Source organism: Phragmites australis, chromosome 22 (assembly GCF_958298935.1).
Source record: "Phragmites australis chromosome 22, lpPhrAust1.1, whole genome shotgun sequence".
Lineage (NCBI taxonomy): Eukaryota > Viridiplantae > Streptophyta > Magnoliopsida > Poales > Poaceae > Phragmites > Phragmites australis.
The window spans coordinates 24,050,797-24,072,219 of NC_084942.1; the positions used below are offsets into that span (position 1 = coordinate 24,050,797).

The 21,423-nt window shown below is 48.3% G+C and overlaps 2 protein-coding genes and 1 non-coding gene across 3 annotated transcripts; 2 read left to right on the forward strand and 1 right to left on the reverse strand.

Moving 5' to 3' along the window:
* Positions 1-5,791: 5,791 nt before the first annotated feature.
* LOC133904931 (purple acid phosphatase 2-like) lies at positions 5,792-8,419 on the reverse strand. The gene is made up of 5 exons (XM_062346583.1): positions 8,276-8,419; positions 7,952-8,193; positions 7,623-7,823; positions 7,423-7,534; positions 5,792-6,886 (listed from the first exon to the last, which is right to left on the reverse strand). The coding sequence occupies exons 1-5, from the start codon at positions 8,277-8,279 to the stop codon at positions 5,994-5,996; spliced, it is 1,452 nt and encodes a 483-aa protein (XP_062202567.1). The 5' UTR covers positions 8,280-8,419; the 3' UTR covers positions 5,792-5,993.
* Positions 8,420-9,580: 1,161 nt separating this feature from the next.
* On the forward strand, positions 9,581-9,719 carry LOC133905613 (small nucleolar RNA Z247). Its single transcript, XR_009907664.1, has one exon. It is a non-coding gene; the product is annotated as a small nucleolar RNA Z247 (small nucleolar RNA).
* Positions 9,720-17,662: 7,943 nt separating this feature from the next.
* On the forward strand, positions 17,663-18,823 carry LOC133904649 (uncharacterized). The gene is made up of 2 exons (XM_062346111.1): positions 17,663-18,542; positions 18,786-18,823. The coding sequence occupies exons 1-2, from the start codon at positions 17,663-17,665 to the stop codon at positions 18,821-18,823; spliced, it is 918 nt and encodes a 305-aa protein (XP_062202095.1).
* Positions 18,824-21,423: the final 2,600 nt, after the last annotated feature.

Below are 21,423 nucleotides of genomic sequence, written 5' to 3' on the forward strand. Positions count from 1 at the left end.
TTTTTTTTGTTTCCTTTGTACATAGACCAGCTAATACGGCTGTGTCAGACAGTTGTTTTGTACCTTATAACAGTGCGAGTGCCTTGTTAACGCACCAATGTTCCTACAAGAACACAATTGCAATCATGCTTAATTCCACGGTGAACTCTTTGGGTATCAGAAAAATCTTGAAAAAGCATAAATAAGGCCACGCCAAGAGCATGAGAGTTTTTTTTGTTGATGTTGTCAGCGGCGGCGGAGCTTGGAATGATAATCAAGAGATCCGATAATCAATCAATTACTTGAGAACTTCTCTACCAAAGGAGGGACCATAGAGAGCTCCTCTTCTCCCCTGTTGTCAGATTTACTGTAAAATTTCTGTGAGATCCATGAATTGTCCAAATAGGCAATGGGCAGACAATATTTGGGCCTGTGTATTGCTTTTTTTTGCCGGGGTGGGGGGGGGGGGAATTGTCTACATTATAGTTAGCTAAATTTCTTTTGCATTGCAGTCAGAAAAAAAGGCGCCGATTTCATAACGGGTGCGGTAGAGAAAATCCGTTGACTTACTTTTACGAAACAACTGGGCTCAAAACCGATCTGAAGACGTTACAGAAAGAGATTTGACGCTTAAGAAAGAAGAGAGAAACGTGATATCTCGATCTCAGGTCAATCGAGGTCGAATAAAGAAGATTCGGACTAAAGGAAAAGCACGAGCAATGAAACAGGCGGCTTCAATATCGGATGAAGATGATCTGAAATCTAAGTACTACAGTTCCCAGCAGCAAGTTCTTTTGATCTAAAACATAGATTCCTGATTGCCACCAGCTCATTATCCACTGCAGAAAAAAAGAATGAACAGAATCGATAACGGATAATCTTGATCCCCTTGTACTTCTTTGTCTACATGCTAATCTTACAGGATTATCGGGTGACGGAAAGTTTAGGGTTAAACAATGTTCTTGTGTTACAGAGTGCAAGGATAACAGAAAGTCAGAAACACTAAAATTAAACATAGAACAAAGAGGATCTCCCAATGCAAATACAAGAAACAGTTCCCAATGCTATGAACAACAGGTAATGCACTTCAACTTCATACTGTTTTATTGGTGTTGCTTGCTATTGCACAAAACTGATCTGAGAAAAGAACTGAACACTGAATTTTATACAGAAAAAAAAATCTGCGGAAGTGAATCCACAGTACAACACAAAGGTAAGGAATCAGTGTATTCGTCGAAATGCCTTGACTCCAACATCGGCATTCCGGCGTCCGTGCATGTTTCAGGCGCTGCGCCAACATCATCACCAGCCTGTACACAACTCGTCGTCAACATCTGGACCTCCACAGCTTCAAGGCCGACATCTCTGGTGCATGCCACCCGTGTGCACTCTAGGTGTTTGACGAAATTCATCGGAGTCCGGGCAACAACCATGTCATGCTCATGTCCGTGTTCTTGGGGTGTGGAGCCAAGAGTGTTCTAGTGCCTACGGAGTCCTTGCCATGCTTGCTGTTGAAGCCCTTCATCACCCTCAAGCAGGAGGATCGTTGAAATGCTCGTCCTGTGTTGTAGTGAAGAGAGTTGGGCAACAGCCCTGGCCACCTCCTGTGGAGCTGAAGATCACAAGTGCTGAGCTACGACTGTGTTTCAAATTTGTGTCTGTCGTAATTGTGGAGTCCCTGGACCTCGTGAGGGTGATAACAGCCAGAGTGAGTTTTGCAACAAACTCACAGCATGCATGCAGGCAGACTTTTCGTGCATTCGGTTGCCGTTTAAGCAAAAATAACAACCTCAAGATGCAGAGATTGATGACAATGATTATCAGATAAACTCATTCGAAAGTTTATTTTGGTTCACGTGGTTGCCGGTGGTCTAGATCCACGGCTGGTGCGCGACGACCCTCTCGGTGAAGCGGCCCCACGTGTCCCAGCAGGTGTTATCGTGTTCTGGGTGGTCGTCGGCGTACGAGAGGTCGCCGATGAAGAGCACGGCGTCGGCGTTGGACGCCTCATAATGCGTCAGCGTGTCGTTCGAGTGGACGCCTCATAAGTCGGATGAGTAAAACTCTATACGAAAATTGTAGCCTTCAACTAGATCTATAAATTTATAGTTAGTATTTTTTTATTTAAAGTTATTTAAAGATTTAAATAATTGTTTGAAGTTTCAGATATAAGATATCAAAAGAATTACATATACCAGTAAGATCATTAGTAATTCTGTGGTGGGATAGTGAGGAAGTTTCGCGCGAGCTGAGAGGTTTCGAGTTTGAGTGCCAAAAACCGCTTAGCGCGCGTGTTTCACGTGAAAAAATGCGTGACTTGTGACTTGTGACCGCGGAGGGTGCCTGGTCGGTAAAAAAAAAAATTGCTTTTTTTTGGGTAAAAAAAAAATCGATTCGGGGACCGATTACCACAGACGGTTTGCTTAAAAAACCACATGTAGAAATAAAATTTTCACAGACGGTTCGCTAAGAAACAGACGGTTTCTTAAGTGAATCGCATGTGGTAATAGATTTTCACAGGCAATCTCTTTTGCATCTGTGAAAATCATTCATTTTTACAGACCTTCGATCACAGACGAGTGAGCTAAACGTCTATAAAAATGAGTTACCACTCGTCTTTAAAAATAATTTTTTATAGTGTTGGAGAGACTCTATTTCGATTTTTGAGAGTCACCCTCTGCTGCTCAAACTGGCGGTTGTCACAAGACCTCTTCCCATCTTCATCGTCCTCACTTGCTCTTCGTCCTCCTCCTGCCCAACCTAACTCTATCCATCGTAGAGCTTTTGTGTGTCATCCTCCTCAACCTCCCAAAGCTTTCAAAACTTTTGGTTTAGACCCGATGTGACGCCCGCTTAAATTGCTCCGGCCCAACCCAAGCCTCCGCCCGATTTTCGGCCCAGCCGCACCCGCGCACCGCTGACCAGAGGGACCCGCCTGTCAGCGCTATCTTCCCCGCTGCGCCGCGCCCGCGCCCGTATCCAAACCAATCCCGCAGCTGCCGCGCGCCGAGTCCGAATCCGCCGCGCTGCTCCTGCGCAACCACCCGCGCCCGCCCTCGCCTATTTAGCCGCAACGCCGTCGTTTCGATTCCATCTGCCCCATTGCCGAGAAGAACCCGTGCAGCACTAGCCGCCGCCGAGCCTAATTCGCCTCACCTGAGCCGTCCCCCTCGCGTCTGAGCTCGTCGCCAGCTTCGCCAAGATGTGGGGAGCCCGTTTTGCTACTCGCCGAAGTGCCTCCGCCATCGGAACCGAGTTCTCTCCGCTCGCCGGTAAGTGCCGCCGCCCTTCACCGTCGCTAGCAACACCCGAAGCTCCCCGCGGCCAACTAACCCCCCCTCCGGCACCATATGTCCCCCAGGAAGCTTCCGCGCCCGCCGATTTCGCCTCTCCGCCGTCGCAGCCGGGTCCCCGTCGAGTTTCGAGCGCCGCCGTCCGCCATTGTCGTCGCCAACCGCCGCCCAGACCTCCTCGGCCGTCGACAAGCCTCCGGTGAGTTTCCCCGTGCCCTCCCCATTCGGTTGCACTTTTTCCCGAAGAGTTTGGCGGCCGGCAACGTTAGTTAGCGGGTCTCCAGCGATCTTCCGGCGAAGTCCGAGGCGGCGCCGCCGTTTTTCGACCGCCGCCGGCCTGTTCCCCCCCCCCCCCCCAATCAACCTCAGCCGTCGGATCTTTGTTGAACGCTCCCGATTAGATCACAGAATACCCTTTCGCAAACCAGTAGAAAGCCGCCACGTGTCCTCTTTAATCCAGTCAGCAGTCAAGACATGTCAGCGCGCCACGTGGATGTTCCTGTCCTGCGTGGCAGAGCCAAGTCAGCCCTGGATGCCCAGTCAGCTGCCCAGTCAGCCTGTGACATCAGCCTTGCGCATTAATTAGGATTTTCAGTATAAAAATAATTCCACCTATTCTCTGAAATTAGGGAAATTTACAGATAAACCCCTAGGCTTCACTATTTTTGCATAAAGGCCCTTAGATAGTTCTAAAAATTGCAATTAGGCCCCTGGACTTTAGGATAATTGCAATTAGGCCCCTGGATTTTAGGATAATTATGCTTAGGTCCCTAAACTTTGCACATAAGCCCCTAGAACTTTCTGTTTTTACAATTTAGTCCATGCAATCTTTCAGAAAAGTCCCTGTAGAGTAGAATTAGTGTAACTTTTCCATACGAACTCCGATTTAGGTGATTTTCGCGCTCCCGAGATCGTAGCAGCGTGTACTTTCCATTCATAGCCTTTTTAGAGTTAGTTTCTCCTATTTGGTGTGTTGTATTTAGCTGTTTTGTTATTGCTTTTCGGTGTGTGCTTTGGCTTTAGGAGGAGAGCAGAGTGCCAGCTTTCAGGACCAAGTTTTTCAAGATTCCGAGCAGCCAACTTATGAAGGCAAGTGTCCTTGATCACCTTGATTTCACCATAGATCATTGTAGTTTACTTTTCCTTAGTTGCATGCTTGTCTAGTTTTGAAATCCCATGAATAGGGTTTACTAGAATTTTTGTGACCATTCCTTGTAGCCTCTTTTGGGGTTTTTGGGTCATGTAAAAGGGTAGTCATGCTACTGCAGTCAGGGATTAGAATTATTATGAACTTTGATTAATAACTATGAAACAAGACTTGGGAGAATTGATAATCTTGTAGTAACTTGAATTTAGGGATCCCAACTGGATGGTTAGTATGTGGTGGAGCTACACAGCAGGGTTTGTGTACGTTCCTGTGTGGGATCCTAAGGACCGGTTCTTGGAGCCTGTAACCTGGCAAAACAGCACAACCATGAGGCCTATATGGGTACGGCCTGGCTAAGTAATTAGTGTTCTTCACATTCAGTACGCACCAATGGTTGGTTCAGTGGCACAAGAGGGGGGCCTTTGCAGTGGATGGAATCCCTGTTAGCGGTGAAACCTCAGTGGGTGCTTATAGATGTGGAGATACTTTGTAACAGCCTTGTAGTGAGACCCCGGCCATACACCCCGGAAGTGTAAGGCAAAAAGGAATCATGACTCGTGGGTAAAGTATGCAAACTCTGCAGAGTAAATAAACTGATCGATCAGCCGTGCTCATGGTCAAGAGCGGCTTGGACTTCTTCAGGATTAGATGGGAACCTTAAGGGTTGGTTTTGGGTAGTCGGGTGGTGGTACTCCCGATGAGTCGGTAGCCGGATATGGGATATCTGGTGAGTCTGGTAGTCGGATGAAATCCGATGAGTTATGTTCTTAAATTATTGGAATAAAAATATAGTAAATAGGTTGCTAGGTTGTTTGAGTCTGGTATAGCTGAGCATAGTCGCAGTAATCCCCAAGTTGACTTTTCCTTGTCAATAGCCTGCATGTCATATTTTTCCTCCACTTGCTGAGTACTTTATGTACTCACGCTTGCCTTTTCCCTACCCTCGGATGCTGCTCAGAAGGTGAAGTCTTCGAGGAAGTCTCGGGCGAGGACGCTGAATTCTAGAAGGAAGAAGGCGTTGATTGAAGACCATGTCCTAGGCTGGTGTTTCCCCCGGACAACGCCTGTGGATGGATGGGTGTTCCGCTGCCATTTGAAGATTTATTAGTATTTTCTTTCAGACCTTCGGGTCCTTTTGTAAGGAATGTTTACGTTATTTAAGACACAGTTATGTTATCACTAATGATGTCGCTGCATGTATGTAAAACTTGATCCTGGCATACATGTGGAATAAATCTGGTTGTTTCCTTTAAAACTGGGTGTGACACCGAAAACTTCCGATTGATGCAAAACAACTTTAGGTTTAGGGGGTAAAACTTTTGATTAAACATTCAATGTGGGAATTTTCAATTTGACACATAGAAACTTTCAATTTGAGCTTCAAATGACATCAAAATACTTTCAACTCTGGGAAAAAAGGGAGCTATGCTCTCGCCGTGCATCCACGTACGTGGTCGTCGGGAGGCTCTCCATGCATCACATGATTATTTGTTCCATTTTGGTGAGTCAATGGTTTCCAAACAGATCGTTACCAACTGGTTGATCTCAGGGAAGAAAAAGGAACCGCCGTCCGATCAGTTGGAGTCGTCGGTGGACATCCAGTATCTGTTGGTGAACCAGACGCCGTCGGCGACGACCTTGGCGCCGTCGTGGTTGCGGTGCCACGCGTAGTAGGCGTGCGTCCGGTTCTTGATCTCGAAGGTGGCGTGCCCGAAGCTGGCCTCCCGGAACGCCGAGTAGCTCGGTTGCGGCCGCATGAAGTTATTGGCGATGCCCTCGATGTTCCCACCGTCGCCGATGGTGACGTAGACCGGCGCGTTCGTGTTCCGGGCGGGTGTCGACTTGCCGTTGACGATGTCGTACTCGATGTTGGACACACGGTGGCTGCGCTCGTAGGCGTGGACGTGGCCGGCGAGGACGAGGTCTGCCTTGGCTTCGACCAGCCAGCTCTCGAACTGCACGCGCATCGTCTCGCCCTCCATGTAGTGGTAGCTGTTGCTGTTGTACCAGGGCGAGTGCATGAGCACGACGAGCCACGGCGTGGCCTTCCGATCCACGCGCTGGAGCTCCTCCTGCAGCCACATCCACTGCGGCGTGTACTTGCCGTAGGCGGAGTAGGAGGCCAGCACGATGACGTGCGCGGAGGCGATCTTGACCGAGTACCAGAACGGCTCGGTGCTGCCGGCGGCGCGGTACGGGGTCGGGTAGCGGTGGGTGAAGGGCTTGAAGGGCGCGTTCTCGCCGAGCTCCGGGGCGAAGTCCAGCTCGTGGTTGCCGGCCGTCCAGATCCAGGGCTGGTAGGCGACGCTACGCTCGACGAAGCGGGCCCACGTGTCCCACCGGTTGTTGTCGTGCAGCGGGTGGTTGTCGGCGTAGGAGAGGTCGCCCAGGAAGAGCACGGCGTCGCCGCCGTTCGCCTCGTAGTGCGACAGGGTGCTGTTCGAGTCGAACGTCTGCCCAAGGTCACCTGCACCATTCTATTCCGTTATCAATTTTGAACATTCTTTTTCTTCTTCTTCTTTTTCTTTAGGGAAACCAAAAAACATAGTTTAATTTTGAACAAAAAAGTTTTCTGTATCGATCCCTGGTCAACACGGCAGGGCTATGACTTTCAGACTTTGTTAGTACTCTGAAGTTGACGAGCAGATGGCAACAGTTGGCATGACTAGTTCAGTGCCTGATTTATTTTGCAGATAAAATCATCACGGGGCATAACAATGGGGGCACTCTTGTTGGTGCACATGCCGCCCTAAGTTGTACTTTTATTATTAAAAAATAAATAATTGGGGTATTGGCATCGGATGCTAACAACCACAATCTTGTCTTGTCTTCTCCTAGAACCTAGATTATCTCAAACCGTTTGTCTGTACACTGCAGAGTATGCTAATGAAGGCGAAATGATGCATTGGATCGCTCAAAAAATAAAGAAGAAGAAGAGGCGCATGAAGAAACATTTTTTTTCAGTAGAATGCAAGGGAAAGGGGGAACCTGTTCATCTCCTACCTATGAGTCCGAACTTGAACGGCACATCAGGCCCCGGCCTGGGAGGGGTGGTGAACCAGAACGTCCTCACCGTGTGCCCGAACCCCATTGCGTAGTAGTACTTGGTGCTATGCTGCGAAGAAGAAGAAGAATGGTGCCATGCCGGCCATTAGCATGATTTCTCTGCTTAATGCTTCCTGTGAATCAGTGTAGAGTAGTACCTTGAGGTTCCCGAGGGTGCAGTGGTGGATGAACCCCGAGGTGTAGTTGAAGTAGTCGTAGCGCGTGTGCGTGCCCTGCGCATGGAACTCCAGTTTGTCCGGCGCGCCGCCGTACATCACCGTGCTGTTGCCCAGCTCGTTCTCCGTCACCCACGACACGATCATCGCCTTGCCCGTCTGGTCGCCCACCGTGATGTGCACCTGATGATCCCAAGGAGCAAGCAAAAAGAAGAAGAAAAAAAAGAAACCTTTTTTCAGCACTAGCAGAGCAGGGTAAAGATCGTCGATGGAGAAGCAGAGACGGACGGAGCTGGACGGGAAGCCAGGACCTGCTGAGGAGCATTGTACCCCAGCGGCACGCGGAAGACGTCGGCGTCCAGCGGCATATCCACCGTGGCCTCCAGCTTCCGCCGGTACTCACTCGTCACCCCAGCAACGGCGCTCGTCACCGTGGCGGCCAGGAGCATGGCGAGCGCCACGAGGCTCAGGCGCCGGCGAGCCCGCAACATGTTGCTTGCACTACTCTGCTTCTCTGTTTTCTCCCCCAACGACTTCAGAAACACAGTCTGCACTGCAATGGAGATGCAGAGTTGTTTAAATAGATCCCTTCAGAGTTAAACAGACACTGCTTTTTTGGGTTTAAACATGTATACCCATATACTCTAAAGCATACGCTAGATCTATAATCTATATGTACATATCTATTGAAAATAATTATGAAGTTTCTGGTTCTCCTGTTATAGTCCACAAATGCTCAAAGCTTTTCAGAAAAAATCTATTTACAGAGCAAGCACTGGTGCGAGAGCGCGTTCGCAGAATATTCCATGAATTGTGCTGTGCTTACAAGACTTTTAAACTCCGTACTTAATTGACGTGGAGATCAGTGTGCGCATACATTTGATTAAGGACTTAGAGGTTGACTTTGAAATTAGTTTTGGACTCGTTGGGAAGAAGAATATTGCGTCCGTGACGGGTTCTCACGAGGCCGGACAAATGCATCGCCGTCCTGCCGTGTGGGCGCGCACGGCATAGGGTGGGCCAATTTGACATAGGGATGGGCACTCGGTTAGAGTGTTGAATGAATTTGTGATTTTGTGCAGTTATTATTTTTACAGCCAGGTCCACTTTCCGAGGTTTATATTGCAGGTTTTAAGTGGAGTTGCGCTCCAGGTTGAACTCCGGATCGGTAAGGTTGTGCTTGTTAGAAATAGTTGAGATTCTTCTTGTAACATGTGATAATGCTGTTGGTGGTTCGGTTGGATTGTTTTAGAGATAGAGTTAGAGATAGATTTATTCTCAACCAAGTTGTACAACAAACCAACCAAACACAACAGCCTTGGTGTAATCCTATCGGCTTTTGCCACTATATAACATGTACCCGTGGTGAACCGAGTTTGGTAACCACGTTTTCCCTATCTTTTACATGGTAATCAGAGCATCTTCTTCCTAATACATCTACCTTCCATCCCTAGTCGCCAATGGCGTCATCATCCAGCTACACCCCGCCAACCCTTGGTCCCCCGGTCTCTGAAAAATTGACCAGGGACAACTTTCGCCTCTGGAAGGCGCAAGTGCTCCCAGCCATCCGTGGAGCCCAACTCATGGGCATCCTTGAAGGAAAATCTCCAGCACCTCTCAAGACCATCGAAGAGGAAGATGCTGCAAAGAAGAAAGTCGTCGTACCCAATCCGGAGTACGACAGATGGCTGGCCAAAGATCAGCAGCTTCTAGGCTACCTGATCAACTCGGTCGCCAAAGACGTCCTGGCGCAAGTCGCCACACTGGAGTCGTCGGCCGATCTCTGGAAGGCGCTTGAGAACATGTTCTCTGCGCACTCCAGGGCGCGGGTGTCCAATCTGCGCATGCAACTCGCCAACCTCAAGAAGGGATCCATGTCTACATCGGCTTACTTCACCAAGATGATCGGGATCAAGGACGAGCTTGCTGCAGTTGGTAAGATTATAGATGATGAGGAAGTTGTAAATCAGATCTTGAATGGCCTTGATTACGAGTACAACCCTTTTGTGTCTTCTGTTCTTGGGCGAGCTGATCCGACTTCCTTGGATGAGCTCTATGCCCAATTATTGGCATATGATGCGCGCTTGGAGTTGTACCAGGATAATCAAGGAGGAGGAGGACAGTACAACTCCTCGGCTAATGCTGCAAATCGTGGGCGCGGTGGCTCTCGCGGTCGTGGCAGTTACCGGGGGCGCGGTCGTGGTAGAGACGGACCACAACGCAGCAACAACTCTGGTGGAGGAGGATCCTCCAAGCAAGGAGGCCAAAAGTCCAATTCCAAGCCCACTTGTTAGATCTGCAAGAAGGTCGGTCATGAGGCGTCAATCTGCTGGTATAGATATGATGAAGATGAGGAGCAGCCAAATGACAAGACAGCAGGAGCAGCAACCGTGGGCTATGGAGTAGACACCAATTGGTACATGGATAGTGGTGCTTCGGATAATATCACTGGAGATCTAGAGAAGCTATCTGTTCGTGACCGCTATAATGGACGTGATCAAGTGCACACCGCAAGCGGTGCAGGTATGAAAATTAGTAATATTGGTAGTACTATTTTACATACCCCTGTTAGAAATTTACACCTTGATAATGTCCTTCATGTTCCTAGTGCAACAAAAAATCTTGCTTCCGTTCATCGTGTAACCTCTGATAATAACGTGTTTCTTGAATTCCATCCTAATTTCCTTCTTATCAAGGATCAGGAAACGAGAAGAATCCTCCATCAGGGTAGATGCAAAGGTGGCTTGTATCCCTTGACGTCCCGGCCAGTAGAAGAGGACGCAAGGAAGCAGGCCCATGGAGTCAATAAACCGTCATCCTCAAGATGGCATAGCCGTCTAGGTCACCCTGCCTCTCCTATCGTAGATCGTGTTCTTAGAGAGAATAAACTTTCTTTCATTAGTAGTGAGAATAAAGAGTCTATTTGTGATTCCTGTCAAATGGCCAAGAGCCATCAGCTACCTTATTCTATATCAACCAACATATCTACAAGTCCTCTTGATTTAATTTTTTCGGATGTTTGGGGTCCGGCTCCTTTATCTGTAGGTTGTCACTCTTACTATGTTAGTTTTATTGACGACTACAGTAAATACACTTGAATATATCTTCTGAAAAAGAAATCAGAGGTCTTCCAAGTTTTTCATAACTTTCAAAACCTTGTTGAAAGAAAGTTCAATAGAAAAATTCTCTCTATGCAAACGGATTGGGGGGGGGGGGGGGGGTGAGTATCAAGGGTTAAATTCCTTCTTTCAAAAGATAGGCATCTCGCATAGAGTCTCTTGTCCTCATGCTCACCAACAAAACGGAGCAGCCGAGTGCAAACACCGCCATATAATAGAGGTTGGTTTGGCTCTCCTTGCAAATGCCTCCATGCCTCTAAAATTTTGGGACGAGGCGTTTCTCACAGCAACATACCTTATTAATCTCCTCCCTAGCCGTGTGATCAAGTATCAAACTCCTGCTGAACGCCTTCTCAAAGAGAAACCAGATTATAACTCCTTGAGAGTGTTTGGATGTGCGGTGTGGCCAAACTTGAGACCCTACAACAATAGGAAGCTCGCTTTTAGGTCCACGCGATGTGTTTTTCTTGGCTACAGCGCCATGCACAAAGGTTTCAAGTGTCTTGAACCATCTACAGGCTGAGTCTACATCTCTCGTGATGTTGTTTTCGATGAAACAATTTTTCCTTTCGCTCAACTCCATCCTAATGCAGGAGCTCTTCTTCGCAAGGAGATTCTTCTTCTTCCACAAAATCTCCTCGCTACAGGGGGTGTAGATAGTACTAATCCAATATTTACTAATCCTGCTGTTGAGATTGATGATGTGCAGGAAAATTTACAAGAAAATTCGGCCTCAAATGGTTCACACAGCTCTAGCGGTATGTTCTTCCCTCCGGCCGCAGCAAATCCCGGTGGTGGATCCGATGAAGATCGCCCTACTGATTCCCCTGCGGTGTCAGGCGCGCGATCCCAGGAGGATACGGCTCCTGACGGCGGCCGCACGGACTCGGCGTCTGTCGGGCGTACGGGAACCAGCCCCGACTCGATGCGTGGGGGGGATGGACCTGCGCCCCCGACCGCGCTAGTGCCCCCTGGCCCTGCTTCGACGAATCACAGCGCGCCGACCAGGCGATTGTCTCCTGCGGCAGGCGGATCTTCTACACCGAGTTCTGGATCGGGTGCGGCCACGCAGACTACTCCGCTTGTTCCTCCGTCTTCTCCAGCGCCTGGTCCAAGCAATCCAGATGCTGAGGTCCAGGTTCCACCTGAGATTCAGAGACCGAGGACACGACTGCAGGGTGGTATTGTGAAGCCCAAAAAATTTCATGATGGGATAATTAGGTATGGAAACTTTTGTGCGACAGGAGAACCGGAGAATATACAAGAAGCTTTTGGTGATCCAAAGTGGAAGAAAGCCATGGAAGATGAATATCAAGCTTTGTTAAAGAATCATACTTGGCATCTTGTTCCTGAGAAAGAAGGTAAAAATCTCATTGATTGCAAATGGGTATTTAAGATTAAAAGAAAGGCAGATGGGACTATTGACAGGTACAAAGCCCGGCTAGTAGCGAAAGGTTTTAAACAACGGTATGACATTGATTATGAGGACACCTTTAGTCCTGTAGTGAAAATTGCTACTGTCAGGCTTGTTTTGTCTATTGCAGTGTCTAGAGGATGGTGCCTTAGGCAACTAGATGTACAGAACACGTTCCTTCATGGTGTTCTGGAAGAAGAGGTATATATGAGACAACCTCCAGGTTTTGAGAGTGCAGATGCACCACTTCTTGTGTGCAAGCTTGACAAGGCCATATATGGATTGAAGCAAGCGCCAAGGGCCTGGTATTCTAGGTTGAGCTCTAAACTCATTGATCTTGGTTTTAAGACTTCAAAGTCAGATACATCACTCTTTATATATCAAAAGGGACATGTGACAATATTTATGTTAATATATGTTGATGATATAATTGTTACTAGCTCCTCTCAAGATGCAATTGCAGCTTTACTTAGAGATCTCAAGAAGGACTTTGCCTTGAAGGATCTTGGAGAGTTACACTACTTTCTAGGTATTGAAGTGCGCAAAGAAAAGGATGGCATATTGTTGTCACAAGAAAAATATGCAAGGGAAATTCTTTCTCGTGTTGGCATGAAGAATTGTAAGCCATCTCCCACACCGTTGTCATCTACAGAAAAGCTGTCGTGTCATGAAGGAACAGCGCTCGATTCTGAAGACAACACGAGATACGGGAGTATAGTTGGTGCACTCCAATACCTTACTCTCACAAGACCCGATCTGGCATATTCGGTAAACAAGGTGTGTCAATTTTTACACTCTACTACCACGGTTCATTGGACTGCTGTTAAGATAATATTGAGGTATGTGAAGCACACGATTGGTATAGGCTTAAAGCTGCAGAAATCTAGTTCAATGTTGATTAGTGCTTTCTCTGACGCTGACTGGGCTGGAAGTATTGATGATAGAAGATCCACTGGAGGCTTTGCTATTTTCTTTGGTGCTAATCTTATCTCTTGGAGTGCTAGGAAACAAGCAACGGTGTCTCGGTCAAGTACCGAAGCAGAATATAAATCTATGGCAAATGCAACAGCTGAGGTAATTTGGCTAGAATCTTTGTTGAAGGAACTTGGAATACATTTGCAGCAGCCTCCTTGTTTATGGTGTGATAATTTAGGAGCAACTTATTTATCTGCCAACCCAGTGTTTCATGCTAGAGCAAAGCATATAGAAATTGATTTCCACTTTGTTTGTGAGAGAGTCACAAACAAGCAACTACAGATACGGTTGATACCTTCTGGAGATCAGCTAGCTGACGGTTTTACAAAGGCATTACCAGTCCGCAAGTTTGAAAACTTTCGAGGCAATCTAAATCTTCAAGGCAAGAAAAGTTTAGATTGAGAGGGGCTGTTAGAAATAGTTGAGATTCTCCTTGTAACATGTGATAATGCTGTTGGTGGTTCGGTTGGATTGTTCTAGAGATAGAGTTAGAGATAGATTCCTTCTCAACCAAGTTGTACAACAAACCAACCAAACACAACAGCCTTGGTGTAATCCTATCGGCTTTTGCCACTATATAACATGTACCCGTGGTGAACCGAGTTTGGTAACCACGTTTTCCCTATCTTTTACAGTGCTCGTGCATCCTGCCAGTGAGCCATTCGCTCGTATACATGAATTTATAATATTATGCGGTTATCTCGGTCCAATTTGTTTGTTTTTTAATTTTAGTTTTTGAAAATTGGAAACTGAACAAACCGAAGAAAACATAGAAAATAAACCTAATTAACCACAATATTTTGTTACGCATCAATTTTAAATAGTCTAATAATATAAAGGAGCAAAGTCACAAAAGCACAGAGCATTATAATACAGATACACACGTACAACATCACAAATTCACAATAAATTCAACACTCTAACTCAAATAACCTCACACTTAGGAAATAAGAAGTTCAATGACAATGATTGTCACTATAAGTTCAATTTATTAGGTTAATTCATTTTCTAAAAGCTAAAAAGCGAACAATAAACCAAAAAACAAACAAAATGATTTTAGAAACCGAACAATAAACCAAAAACAAAATAAACCACAAAATGATTAAATTGGTTCGGTTTTGGTTTATCTGTTTGGTTTGTAGTTTTTTTGCCCGCCCCTAGTTTGACCAATCTAAAGTAACCACAACAGTGATGGTGATAAGATGACTGAGATGTTTCCGTTGGGTGAGGAGGTAATATGACCGAACTATATTGTCCATATTTTCTTGTTAGTTCAAGCTTCGTATGAACTGGCTCATACATGCAACAACTCAACAGATACTCGTAATCGGCCTCGTCAACTTAGGCTAGCAAATACTGACCTAACCTACTCATAGCATAGATCTTGAAGGACCGGTGGACATGAACAAAAGGAGATCACAACTTGTGGCAAAGGAATGGTGGCATAAAGACCTGTTCTTTTTCAGCTTTTTGGCTTTCCCCCCTACTACTAGTTTGCTTAAAAAAAGATTTGAGATCATACTAGATGCATGCTAGCCTTACAAATTCTGGACCATCATTTAGGAATTGACATGTAAACAAAGCTCTCGAGAGACTAGGAGCGACTCAGAGAGGCGACTCGAGGCAACTTCGAGGCAATTCGGTGACTTGGTGGCCCTCTCCCCTCCGATAGTCTCCCGACGTTGGAGCTGGAGGGTGGCCTGGCCCTCCGGCCGTTAGGTTAGTTTATCTACTATGTAGCTTGGTAGTTAGGTTCGTAGTTGAAGTGTTTGTATCTGTTTGTTGTGTTTTGAAAGAAGGGTATGTGTATGTGTTTATGTATGTATGTTTGTTGTGCTGCATCTCTATAAAGGGATGCGAGCTTCAAGTCCGAGTCGACGATATGCTCGTCAGAGGCATCTGTTCTCCTTTCCGAGTCATCGGCGTGTTTGACGGCGCCGAGTTCCTTTCTAGCTGGCGAGCTTGTCCGATGGATTCACCGCTCTCAATGCATCCTAGTTGCAGGATGTTACTCTTGGTGGTTGCGAAAAATCCAATGGTCTTTAATGGCCCTTTCTCGTTAGTACAGAGTTCGGCTCTGGTTCCTTCGAGCATGTTTGGCGATGGTGAATCGGAGATGAAGCTCGGGGTGTTGATAATAGGGTTTGTGTTGTTTCTTTATGTTTTCTTTCATCCCATGTTCGTATTTATAATGTTTGTGTTTCACTTGATCTAATAAAGTCACCCTTTAAAAAAAAAGAATTGACGTGTAAACCATGCATACGATACAAGAGGCATATCACCTTGTTTGCTCTCATCTTTTCGTTTTTTTTCTGAACGAAAGGTAGGAGTAGGATATCTGTTACATGTTTCTTGGCTCCAATGATCGATTGGCAAGCTTGTCAACCTCGAGGACAAGGAGTCGTGAATGAATGCAGAGGCTGGTTGTATGGAAGTCCTTGTCGTGCTTGACCGGGCATCATCAGGCTGTCACATGATGCATGCATGGCAAAGAAGAAGAACAAGAAGAGGAGGAGGCAACCTCAGAGAGGTCACAAGTTGGCTTCAATAATTTGATGGATCCATTCAATGGAGAGTCTATCTAGCTTGTGCGACCAACCAAACCATTTTGGCAAGCATATTCTGATATTCCTCGCGCATCTCATCCTCACGTCATGTCGCCATCGACTTGACTAGAGCATATATACTTTGCTAGATATGAATTGGAAGCACAGGCATTGACTAGATGAACGAATGTTTTCAGGAACGAGCCGAGTCTGGACTGTAATTCATTTCTTTTTTAGAAATCCTAAGTCTGTCTCGCTGAATGAATGTTTTTGGCCGGACAAGCCGCAGGAGATTCCCATGTCGCCAATTTCACCACCAAAGCATCTTGAGAGTGGACTTGTGGCAATTTCCACGGCTGAAAAAGGAGATAAAGAGCACCGGTCGATGGAGCCGAAAAGATGGATCTTTTTATGATGGGTCCATGCGTATCTTTGTTCCCTTTTTCCTCTATCTTCCTCTGCGAAATTCCACTTGAACAATGATGGAAAAAGGATCGATTCGATTCACGTACTGTTCAGGGTTGAGAGACGTAAAGGTTGAATTCATTCAGATCGAATCCAATCGAATCAGTTCGGTAGTGATCGTTGGAGCAAAGACACCACCATGCATAGCTGGGCTGGGCCGGTTGCAGACCATTTTGAAAATTTGCACATTTTTACGGGTGATAGGTTCAGGTGGAGCTTGGACATGATTGATACTTGTCCCGGCGGTCGGGCGTCTGCCCCAGCCCGCAGGTCGCCGATGTGGGAGTGCCCAGACATCAGGCCCAGCCAGGCTTGGGAGGCGTCGTGAACCACAAGGTCCGCACTGTGTCGCCCAAGCGCATCGCGTCGTTGTACTCGGTCCCATCGATCAGGCAGGAGCGAAAATTAAATTAAAGCACCAGTCAAGGCACAGAATCTCTACCTCGAGATTGGTGAGCGTGCAGTGGTGGATGACTCCGGAGGTGTAGTTGTCGTACTTGTAGCGCGTGTGGTGCCCACGGCGGCGAGGTCGAGCTTGTCCTTGGCGTGGCCGTACATGACGGTGCTGTTCCCGACGTCCTCCACGGTGACCCAGGAAGGACACGGTCATGGCGGTGCCTGCCTGGTCCCCCAGCGTGATGTGCACCTGCTGCGGCGCGTTGCGTCGAGCGACATGTCCTCGGAGGCCTCCCAGCTTCCGCCGGTACTAGCTAGCTTGCTCGTCACCCCGCACGGGTGCACCTCGGCGACGGCGAGCGCGAGTGCAGCAGCCACATGACGCCGCCAAATGCATGCTGACCACCAGGTAGCTCGCCGCAGCTAGCTAGCCTGCTGAGCTTGTGAGCGACACGGCCGGCCGGTGTAGGACCGACCGAGTACGATGTATATATGCAAGTATCAGCGAACCAGCCATCGATGTATTCAGTGATTTGAGCCTCAAGTGTCACCTGCCCCCAATATGCAATATCTATCTATCCATCGATCTGTCTTCGGCCCAGTTTAGATAGATCTGTCTTTGGCCCAGTTTAAATAGGATATGGTTCAGAGCTTCTGATAAGTTTAGTAAGCGGATGTGTCCGTTAAATTTTAATTGTTAATTTTTATTGGAGAACATGTATACGTGCCTGCTCAATGAATGGAACCTGTGTGGTTGTGCACTTTGTTTCATGGTAATCAGAGCGGCGTGAGATCCTTCCTCTTTTCTGCCTACCGCTTCCCTCCCTCATGTCGGACACCATGTCCTCCACCGAGAGCGCCACAGTCGCCGCCATGTCCTCCTCCACGACGTCCAGCACTGTCTCCTCCTCCATTGCCAGTGCTGCTCAGTCCGTGAACATCACGAGCCTTGTCAATATTCGCCTTGACATGCTGTCCACCTCTTACCGTCGCTGGAAGCGCCTATTCCTCGTTGTGCTCGGGCGCTTCAATCTTCGCCACCACGTCGACAGCTCCGAGTCTCACCTTGATGATCCAGTCTAGCTCCAAGAGGACTTAACCGTCCTCATGTGGTTGCATGCCACCCTCACCGATGACCTCCTCGACATGGTGATGGACGACGACATCACCGCGCACGGCGTCTGGACCAAGATCGGCGCTTTCTTCCTCGGCAACAAGTCCAGTCGTGCCGTCCAACTTGAACAGGAGCTACACAACCTCTCTCAAGGTGACATGTCCGCTGATGCTTATTGTCACCGCCTGAAGACCCTTGCAGACGCCCTTGCAGACTGTGATCAACCTGTGCGGGATCGCGCCCTCGTCCACCAGCTGATCCGTGGGCTCAACCCGAAGTACCATGTGCTTCGCCAGCTGCTGCCGGCCATGCCTTCCTTCCCCACGTTCATGGAGGCCCGGGATCAGCTCATCGTCACCGAGAACACTCTTGCCTCCTCGCCCGCCCCAACGCAAGAGACGACGCTCACCAACACCGACACAACCAACGCCTCCACCAACGCGCCCACTCCGCGCCAAGCACCTGACCGCGGCTCGTCCTACTCGTCTCCGCGCGGCCACGGCGGGCCTCGCGGTAGGGGGCGCGGACGCGGTGGCCGCGGCACCGTCAACGGTCGTGGCCAGAACGGCCACCCGGCCTGGATGCATCAAATTCCGCCGTGGGTTGCGTCCTGGCTCACGTCAGCCTCCGCGTGGCGCTCGCCGTGGACCGGTGCTACTGGACCCGGTGTCCTTGGATCCCGGCCTCCCGTCGGGCAGGCCTACAACGCTGGCTTCGTGCAGCCTACGACTCAGCTTGCGCCGCCAGCTGCTCCCTCCTTCGACATGACTGGTCTTCTCCAGGCCCTGCAAGCTGCTGCTCTCCCTCAGACCTCTTCTCAACAGGAGTGGTACATGGATACCGGAGCCAGTGCCCACATATCCGGCGATGCAGGTAACATGCCCAACTATTGTCCCTCATCAGTGCCTAATTCCTCTCATATTGTCGTTGGCAATGGGTCTACCCTTCCTATTCTTGGCACCGGCTCTGTTCATCTGTCTACACCTCATGCCACGTTTAACCTCTCTCGGGTTCTCCACACACCACAATTAATCAAGAATCTTATTTCGGTGCGCAAGTTTACTAAAGATAATTCTTGTTCTATTGAAATTTGATCCTTTTGGCTTTTCTATCAAGGATCTTCACAGCAGGAAAGTGGTTATGAGGTCCAGTAGCCATGGTGACCTCTACCCTTTCAGTCCTCGGCAGCTTCCTTCCTCGACGGCACTCACCGCCTCTACCTCCACACTGTGGCATCGTCGTCTCGGGCATCCCGGTCACCACTGCTTAGATAGCATTCTATCTCAATTTTCAGTTTCTAGCCGCAATAAAGACTGTCACGTATGTGATGCTTGTCAAAAAGGGCGTCATGTGCGATTGCCCTTTTCCACTTCTACTTCAATCACTTATTTTCCTTTCCAAATTATGCATTGTGACCTCTGGACTTCTCCAATTGAGAGTTTTACTGGCTTTAAATATTATCTTGTGCTTCTTGATGATTATTCCCATTATTTGTGGACCTTTCCCCTTCGCTAGAAGTCAGACGCCATCACTACACTACAAACCTTCTATGCGCTCATTCTCAACCAATTCCACATTAGCATTCAGTCCTTCCAATGCGACAATGGGAAAGAATTTGACAATTCTACTCTCTGCTCTTTCTTCACAACTAAGGGCATCACCTACCGCCTTTCCTGCCCCTATACCTCTTCCCAAAATGGGAAGGCCGAACACTCTATTCGAACTATCAACGACGTCCTCCGCACCTTACTCTTCCAAGCCCACCTTCCTCCGAAATTTTGGGTGGACGCCCTGCATACGGCCACTTACCTCATTAACCGTCGCCCTTGCAAACCCCTCCAGTTCTTAATGCCTTATCACATGCTGTTCGGCCAACCTCCAGATTACTCCCATCTCCAAGTTTTTGGATGCCTCTGTTACCCAAACCTTGCTTCTTCCACACCTCACAAACTTGCCCCCCGATCCACACCATGCCTCTTCTTGGGTTATCCGCCTGAACACAAGGGATACAAGTGTATGGATCTCAGCTCACGACGCATCATAATTTCACGTCACGTTGTTTTCAACAAACACTCCTTTCCGCTAGCCACAGCTGGGCCTCCTGATCCTGTCGCCACACGCGATACCAGCGCATCCCCTTCGGGATTGCTTCCAGGGCCCCCTCTTCCAACCTCGTACCCCGGGATCCCCTCTGATCACGCCTCTGCCAATCCCGTCGAGCCAGCATTGCCTTCCACCGAGCCCGTCGCACTGGCCTCACCCCCTCCTGTCGCGCCGGTCGATCCGGTTTCCCCCCATCCCATTGTGCCATGTAGTCCTGCACCGGCGGACCTGCTCCAGCACAAACCATCTGTCTCACTCGCACCTGTTCCCGCGCCATCACGCTCCGTGCAACCCCAAAATCCTACACAGCATCCTATGATTACTCGAGCCAAGCAGGGAATTAAGCGTCCACGCAATCTTATGAACCTCCACACCATAGAAACCATTTCTCCCCTTCCTTCCACCTATCGTGTTGCCCTCAAAGACCCCAATTGGCACAAAGCAATGTTCGAGGAATATAATGCATTGATGTCGAACAATACTTGGTGTCTTGTTCCCCCACCTGCAGGTGTCAATGTGGTGACCGGCAAATGGATTTTTTGACACAAATTCAACCCTGATGGCTCACTGGCACGCTACAAGGCTCGCTGGGTAGTACGTGGATTCACACAAGAACACGGAGTCGACTATGATGAAACCTTAAGTCCGGTCATCAAGCCGGCCACAATTCGAGTTGTTCTAAGCATTGCCACCTCCTCTTCATGGTCCATTCATCAACTCGACGTCAAAAATGCTTTTCTCCACGGTAATCTTTCCAAAACCATCTATTGTGTTCAACCTTCTGGTTTTGTTGACACCTCGCATCCTACCCATGTGTGCAAGCTGAATAAATCCCTTTACGGCCTTAAATAGGCTCCTCGCACCTGGTTTTTGCGGTTCAAAAACTTCATTCACACACTTGGCTTCTGCGCATCACGAGTTGATACATCCCTTTTTATTCTTCACACACCCACTTACACAGCTTACTTGCTCTTATATGTGGATGATATCATTTTGACAGCCAGCTCCACCTCCTTCTTGCACACAATCATCTCTCGTCTATGTCAGGAATTCTCCATGAGTGATCTTGGCACGTTAGAGCATTTCCTCGGCATTCATGTCACTCCGACTGCCAATGGCTTATTCCTCTGCCAAGAACAGTACGCCCATGACATCCTTGAGCGTGCTCACATGTCAAACTGCAATCATGTCAGCACCCCCATTGACACCAGAGCCAAACTGTCAGCCACCGAGGGAACCCTTCTTAGCAACCCAACTGAATACCATAGCATTGCCGGCACATTACAATACTTGACCTTGACACGCCCTGACATCACCTACGCTGTGCAACAGGCGTGCTTATTTATGCATGCTCCACGTGAACCGCACCTGCAGCTCATCAAAAGAATCTTGCGTTATGTTCGCGGTACCACTCAGCATGGCCTGCACCTCTTGCGCTCTGCTTCCTCAGACCTCATGGCTTATTCGGACGCTGATTGGGCCGGCTGCCCGGACACAAGGCGCTCGACTTTGGGGTTTTGTGTTTTCTACAGTGACAATTTGGTCTCATGGTCGTCTAAGCGACACGCCACGGTATCTCATTCAAGCGCTGAGGCGGAATACAGGGGCATTGCCAATGCCGTTTCAGAAGCCTGCTGGATACGACAGCTCC

What these genes read in the sequence shown, in the direction of transcription:
- LOC133904931 (XM_062346583.1), bottom strand. An exon ending in GGTACAATGCTCCTCAGCAG is followed by an intron (nt 7,824 to 7,951) that starts GTCCTGGCTTCC and finishes TGGGATCATCAG; the next exon opens with GTGCACATCACGGTGGGCGA. An exon ending in GCACCCTCGGGAACCTCAAG is followed by an intron (nt 7,535 to 7,622) that starts GTACTACTCTAC and finishes TCTTCTTCGCAG; the next exon opens with CATAGCACCAAGTACTACTA.
- LOC133904649 (XM_062346111.1), top strand. Translation starts at nt 17,663, where the DNA reads ATGTGGTTGCATGCCACCCTCACCGATGACCTCCTCGACATGGTGATG. An exon ending in CCACATATCCGGCGATGCAG is followed by an intron (nt 18,543 to 18,785) that starts GTAACATGCCCA and finishes TTTTCTATCAAG; the next exon opens with GATCTTCACAGCAGGAAAGT.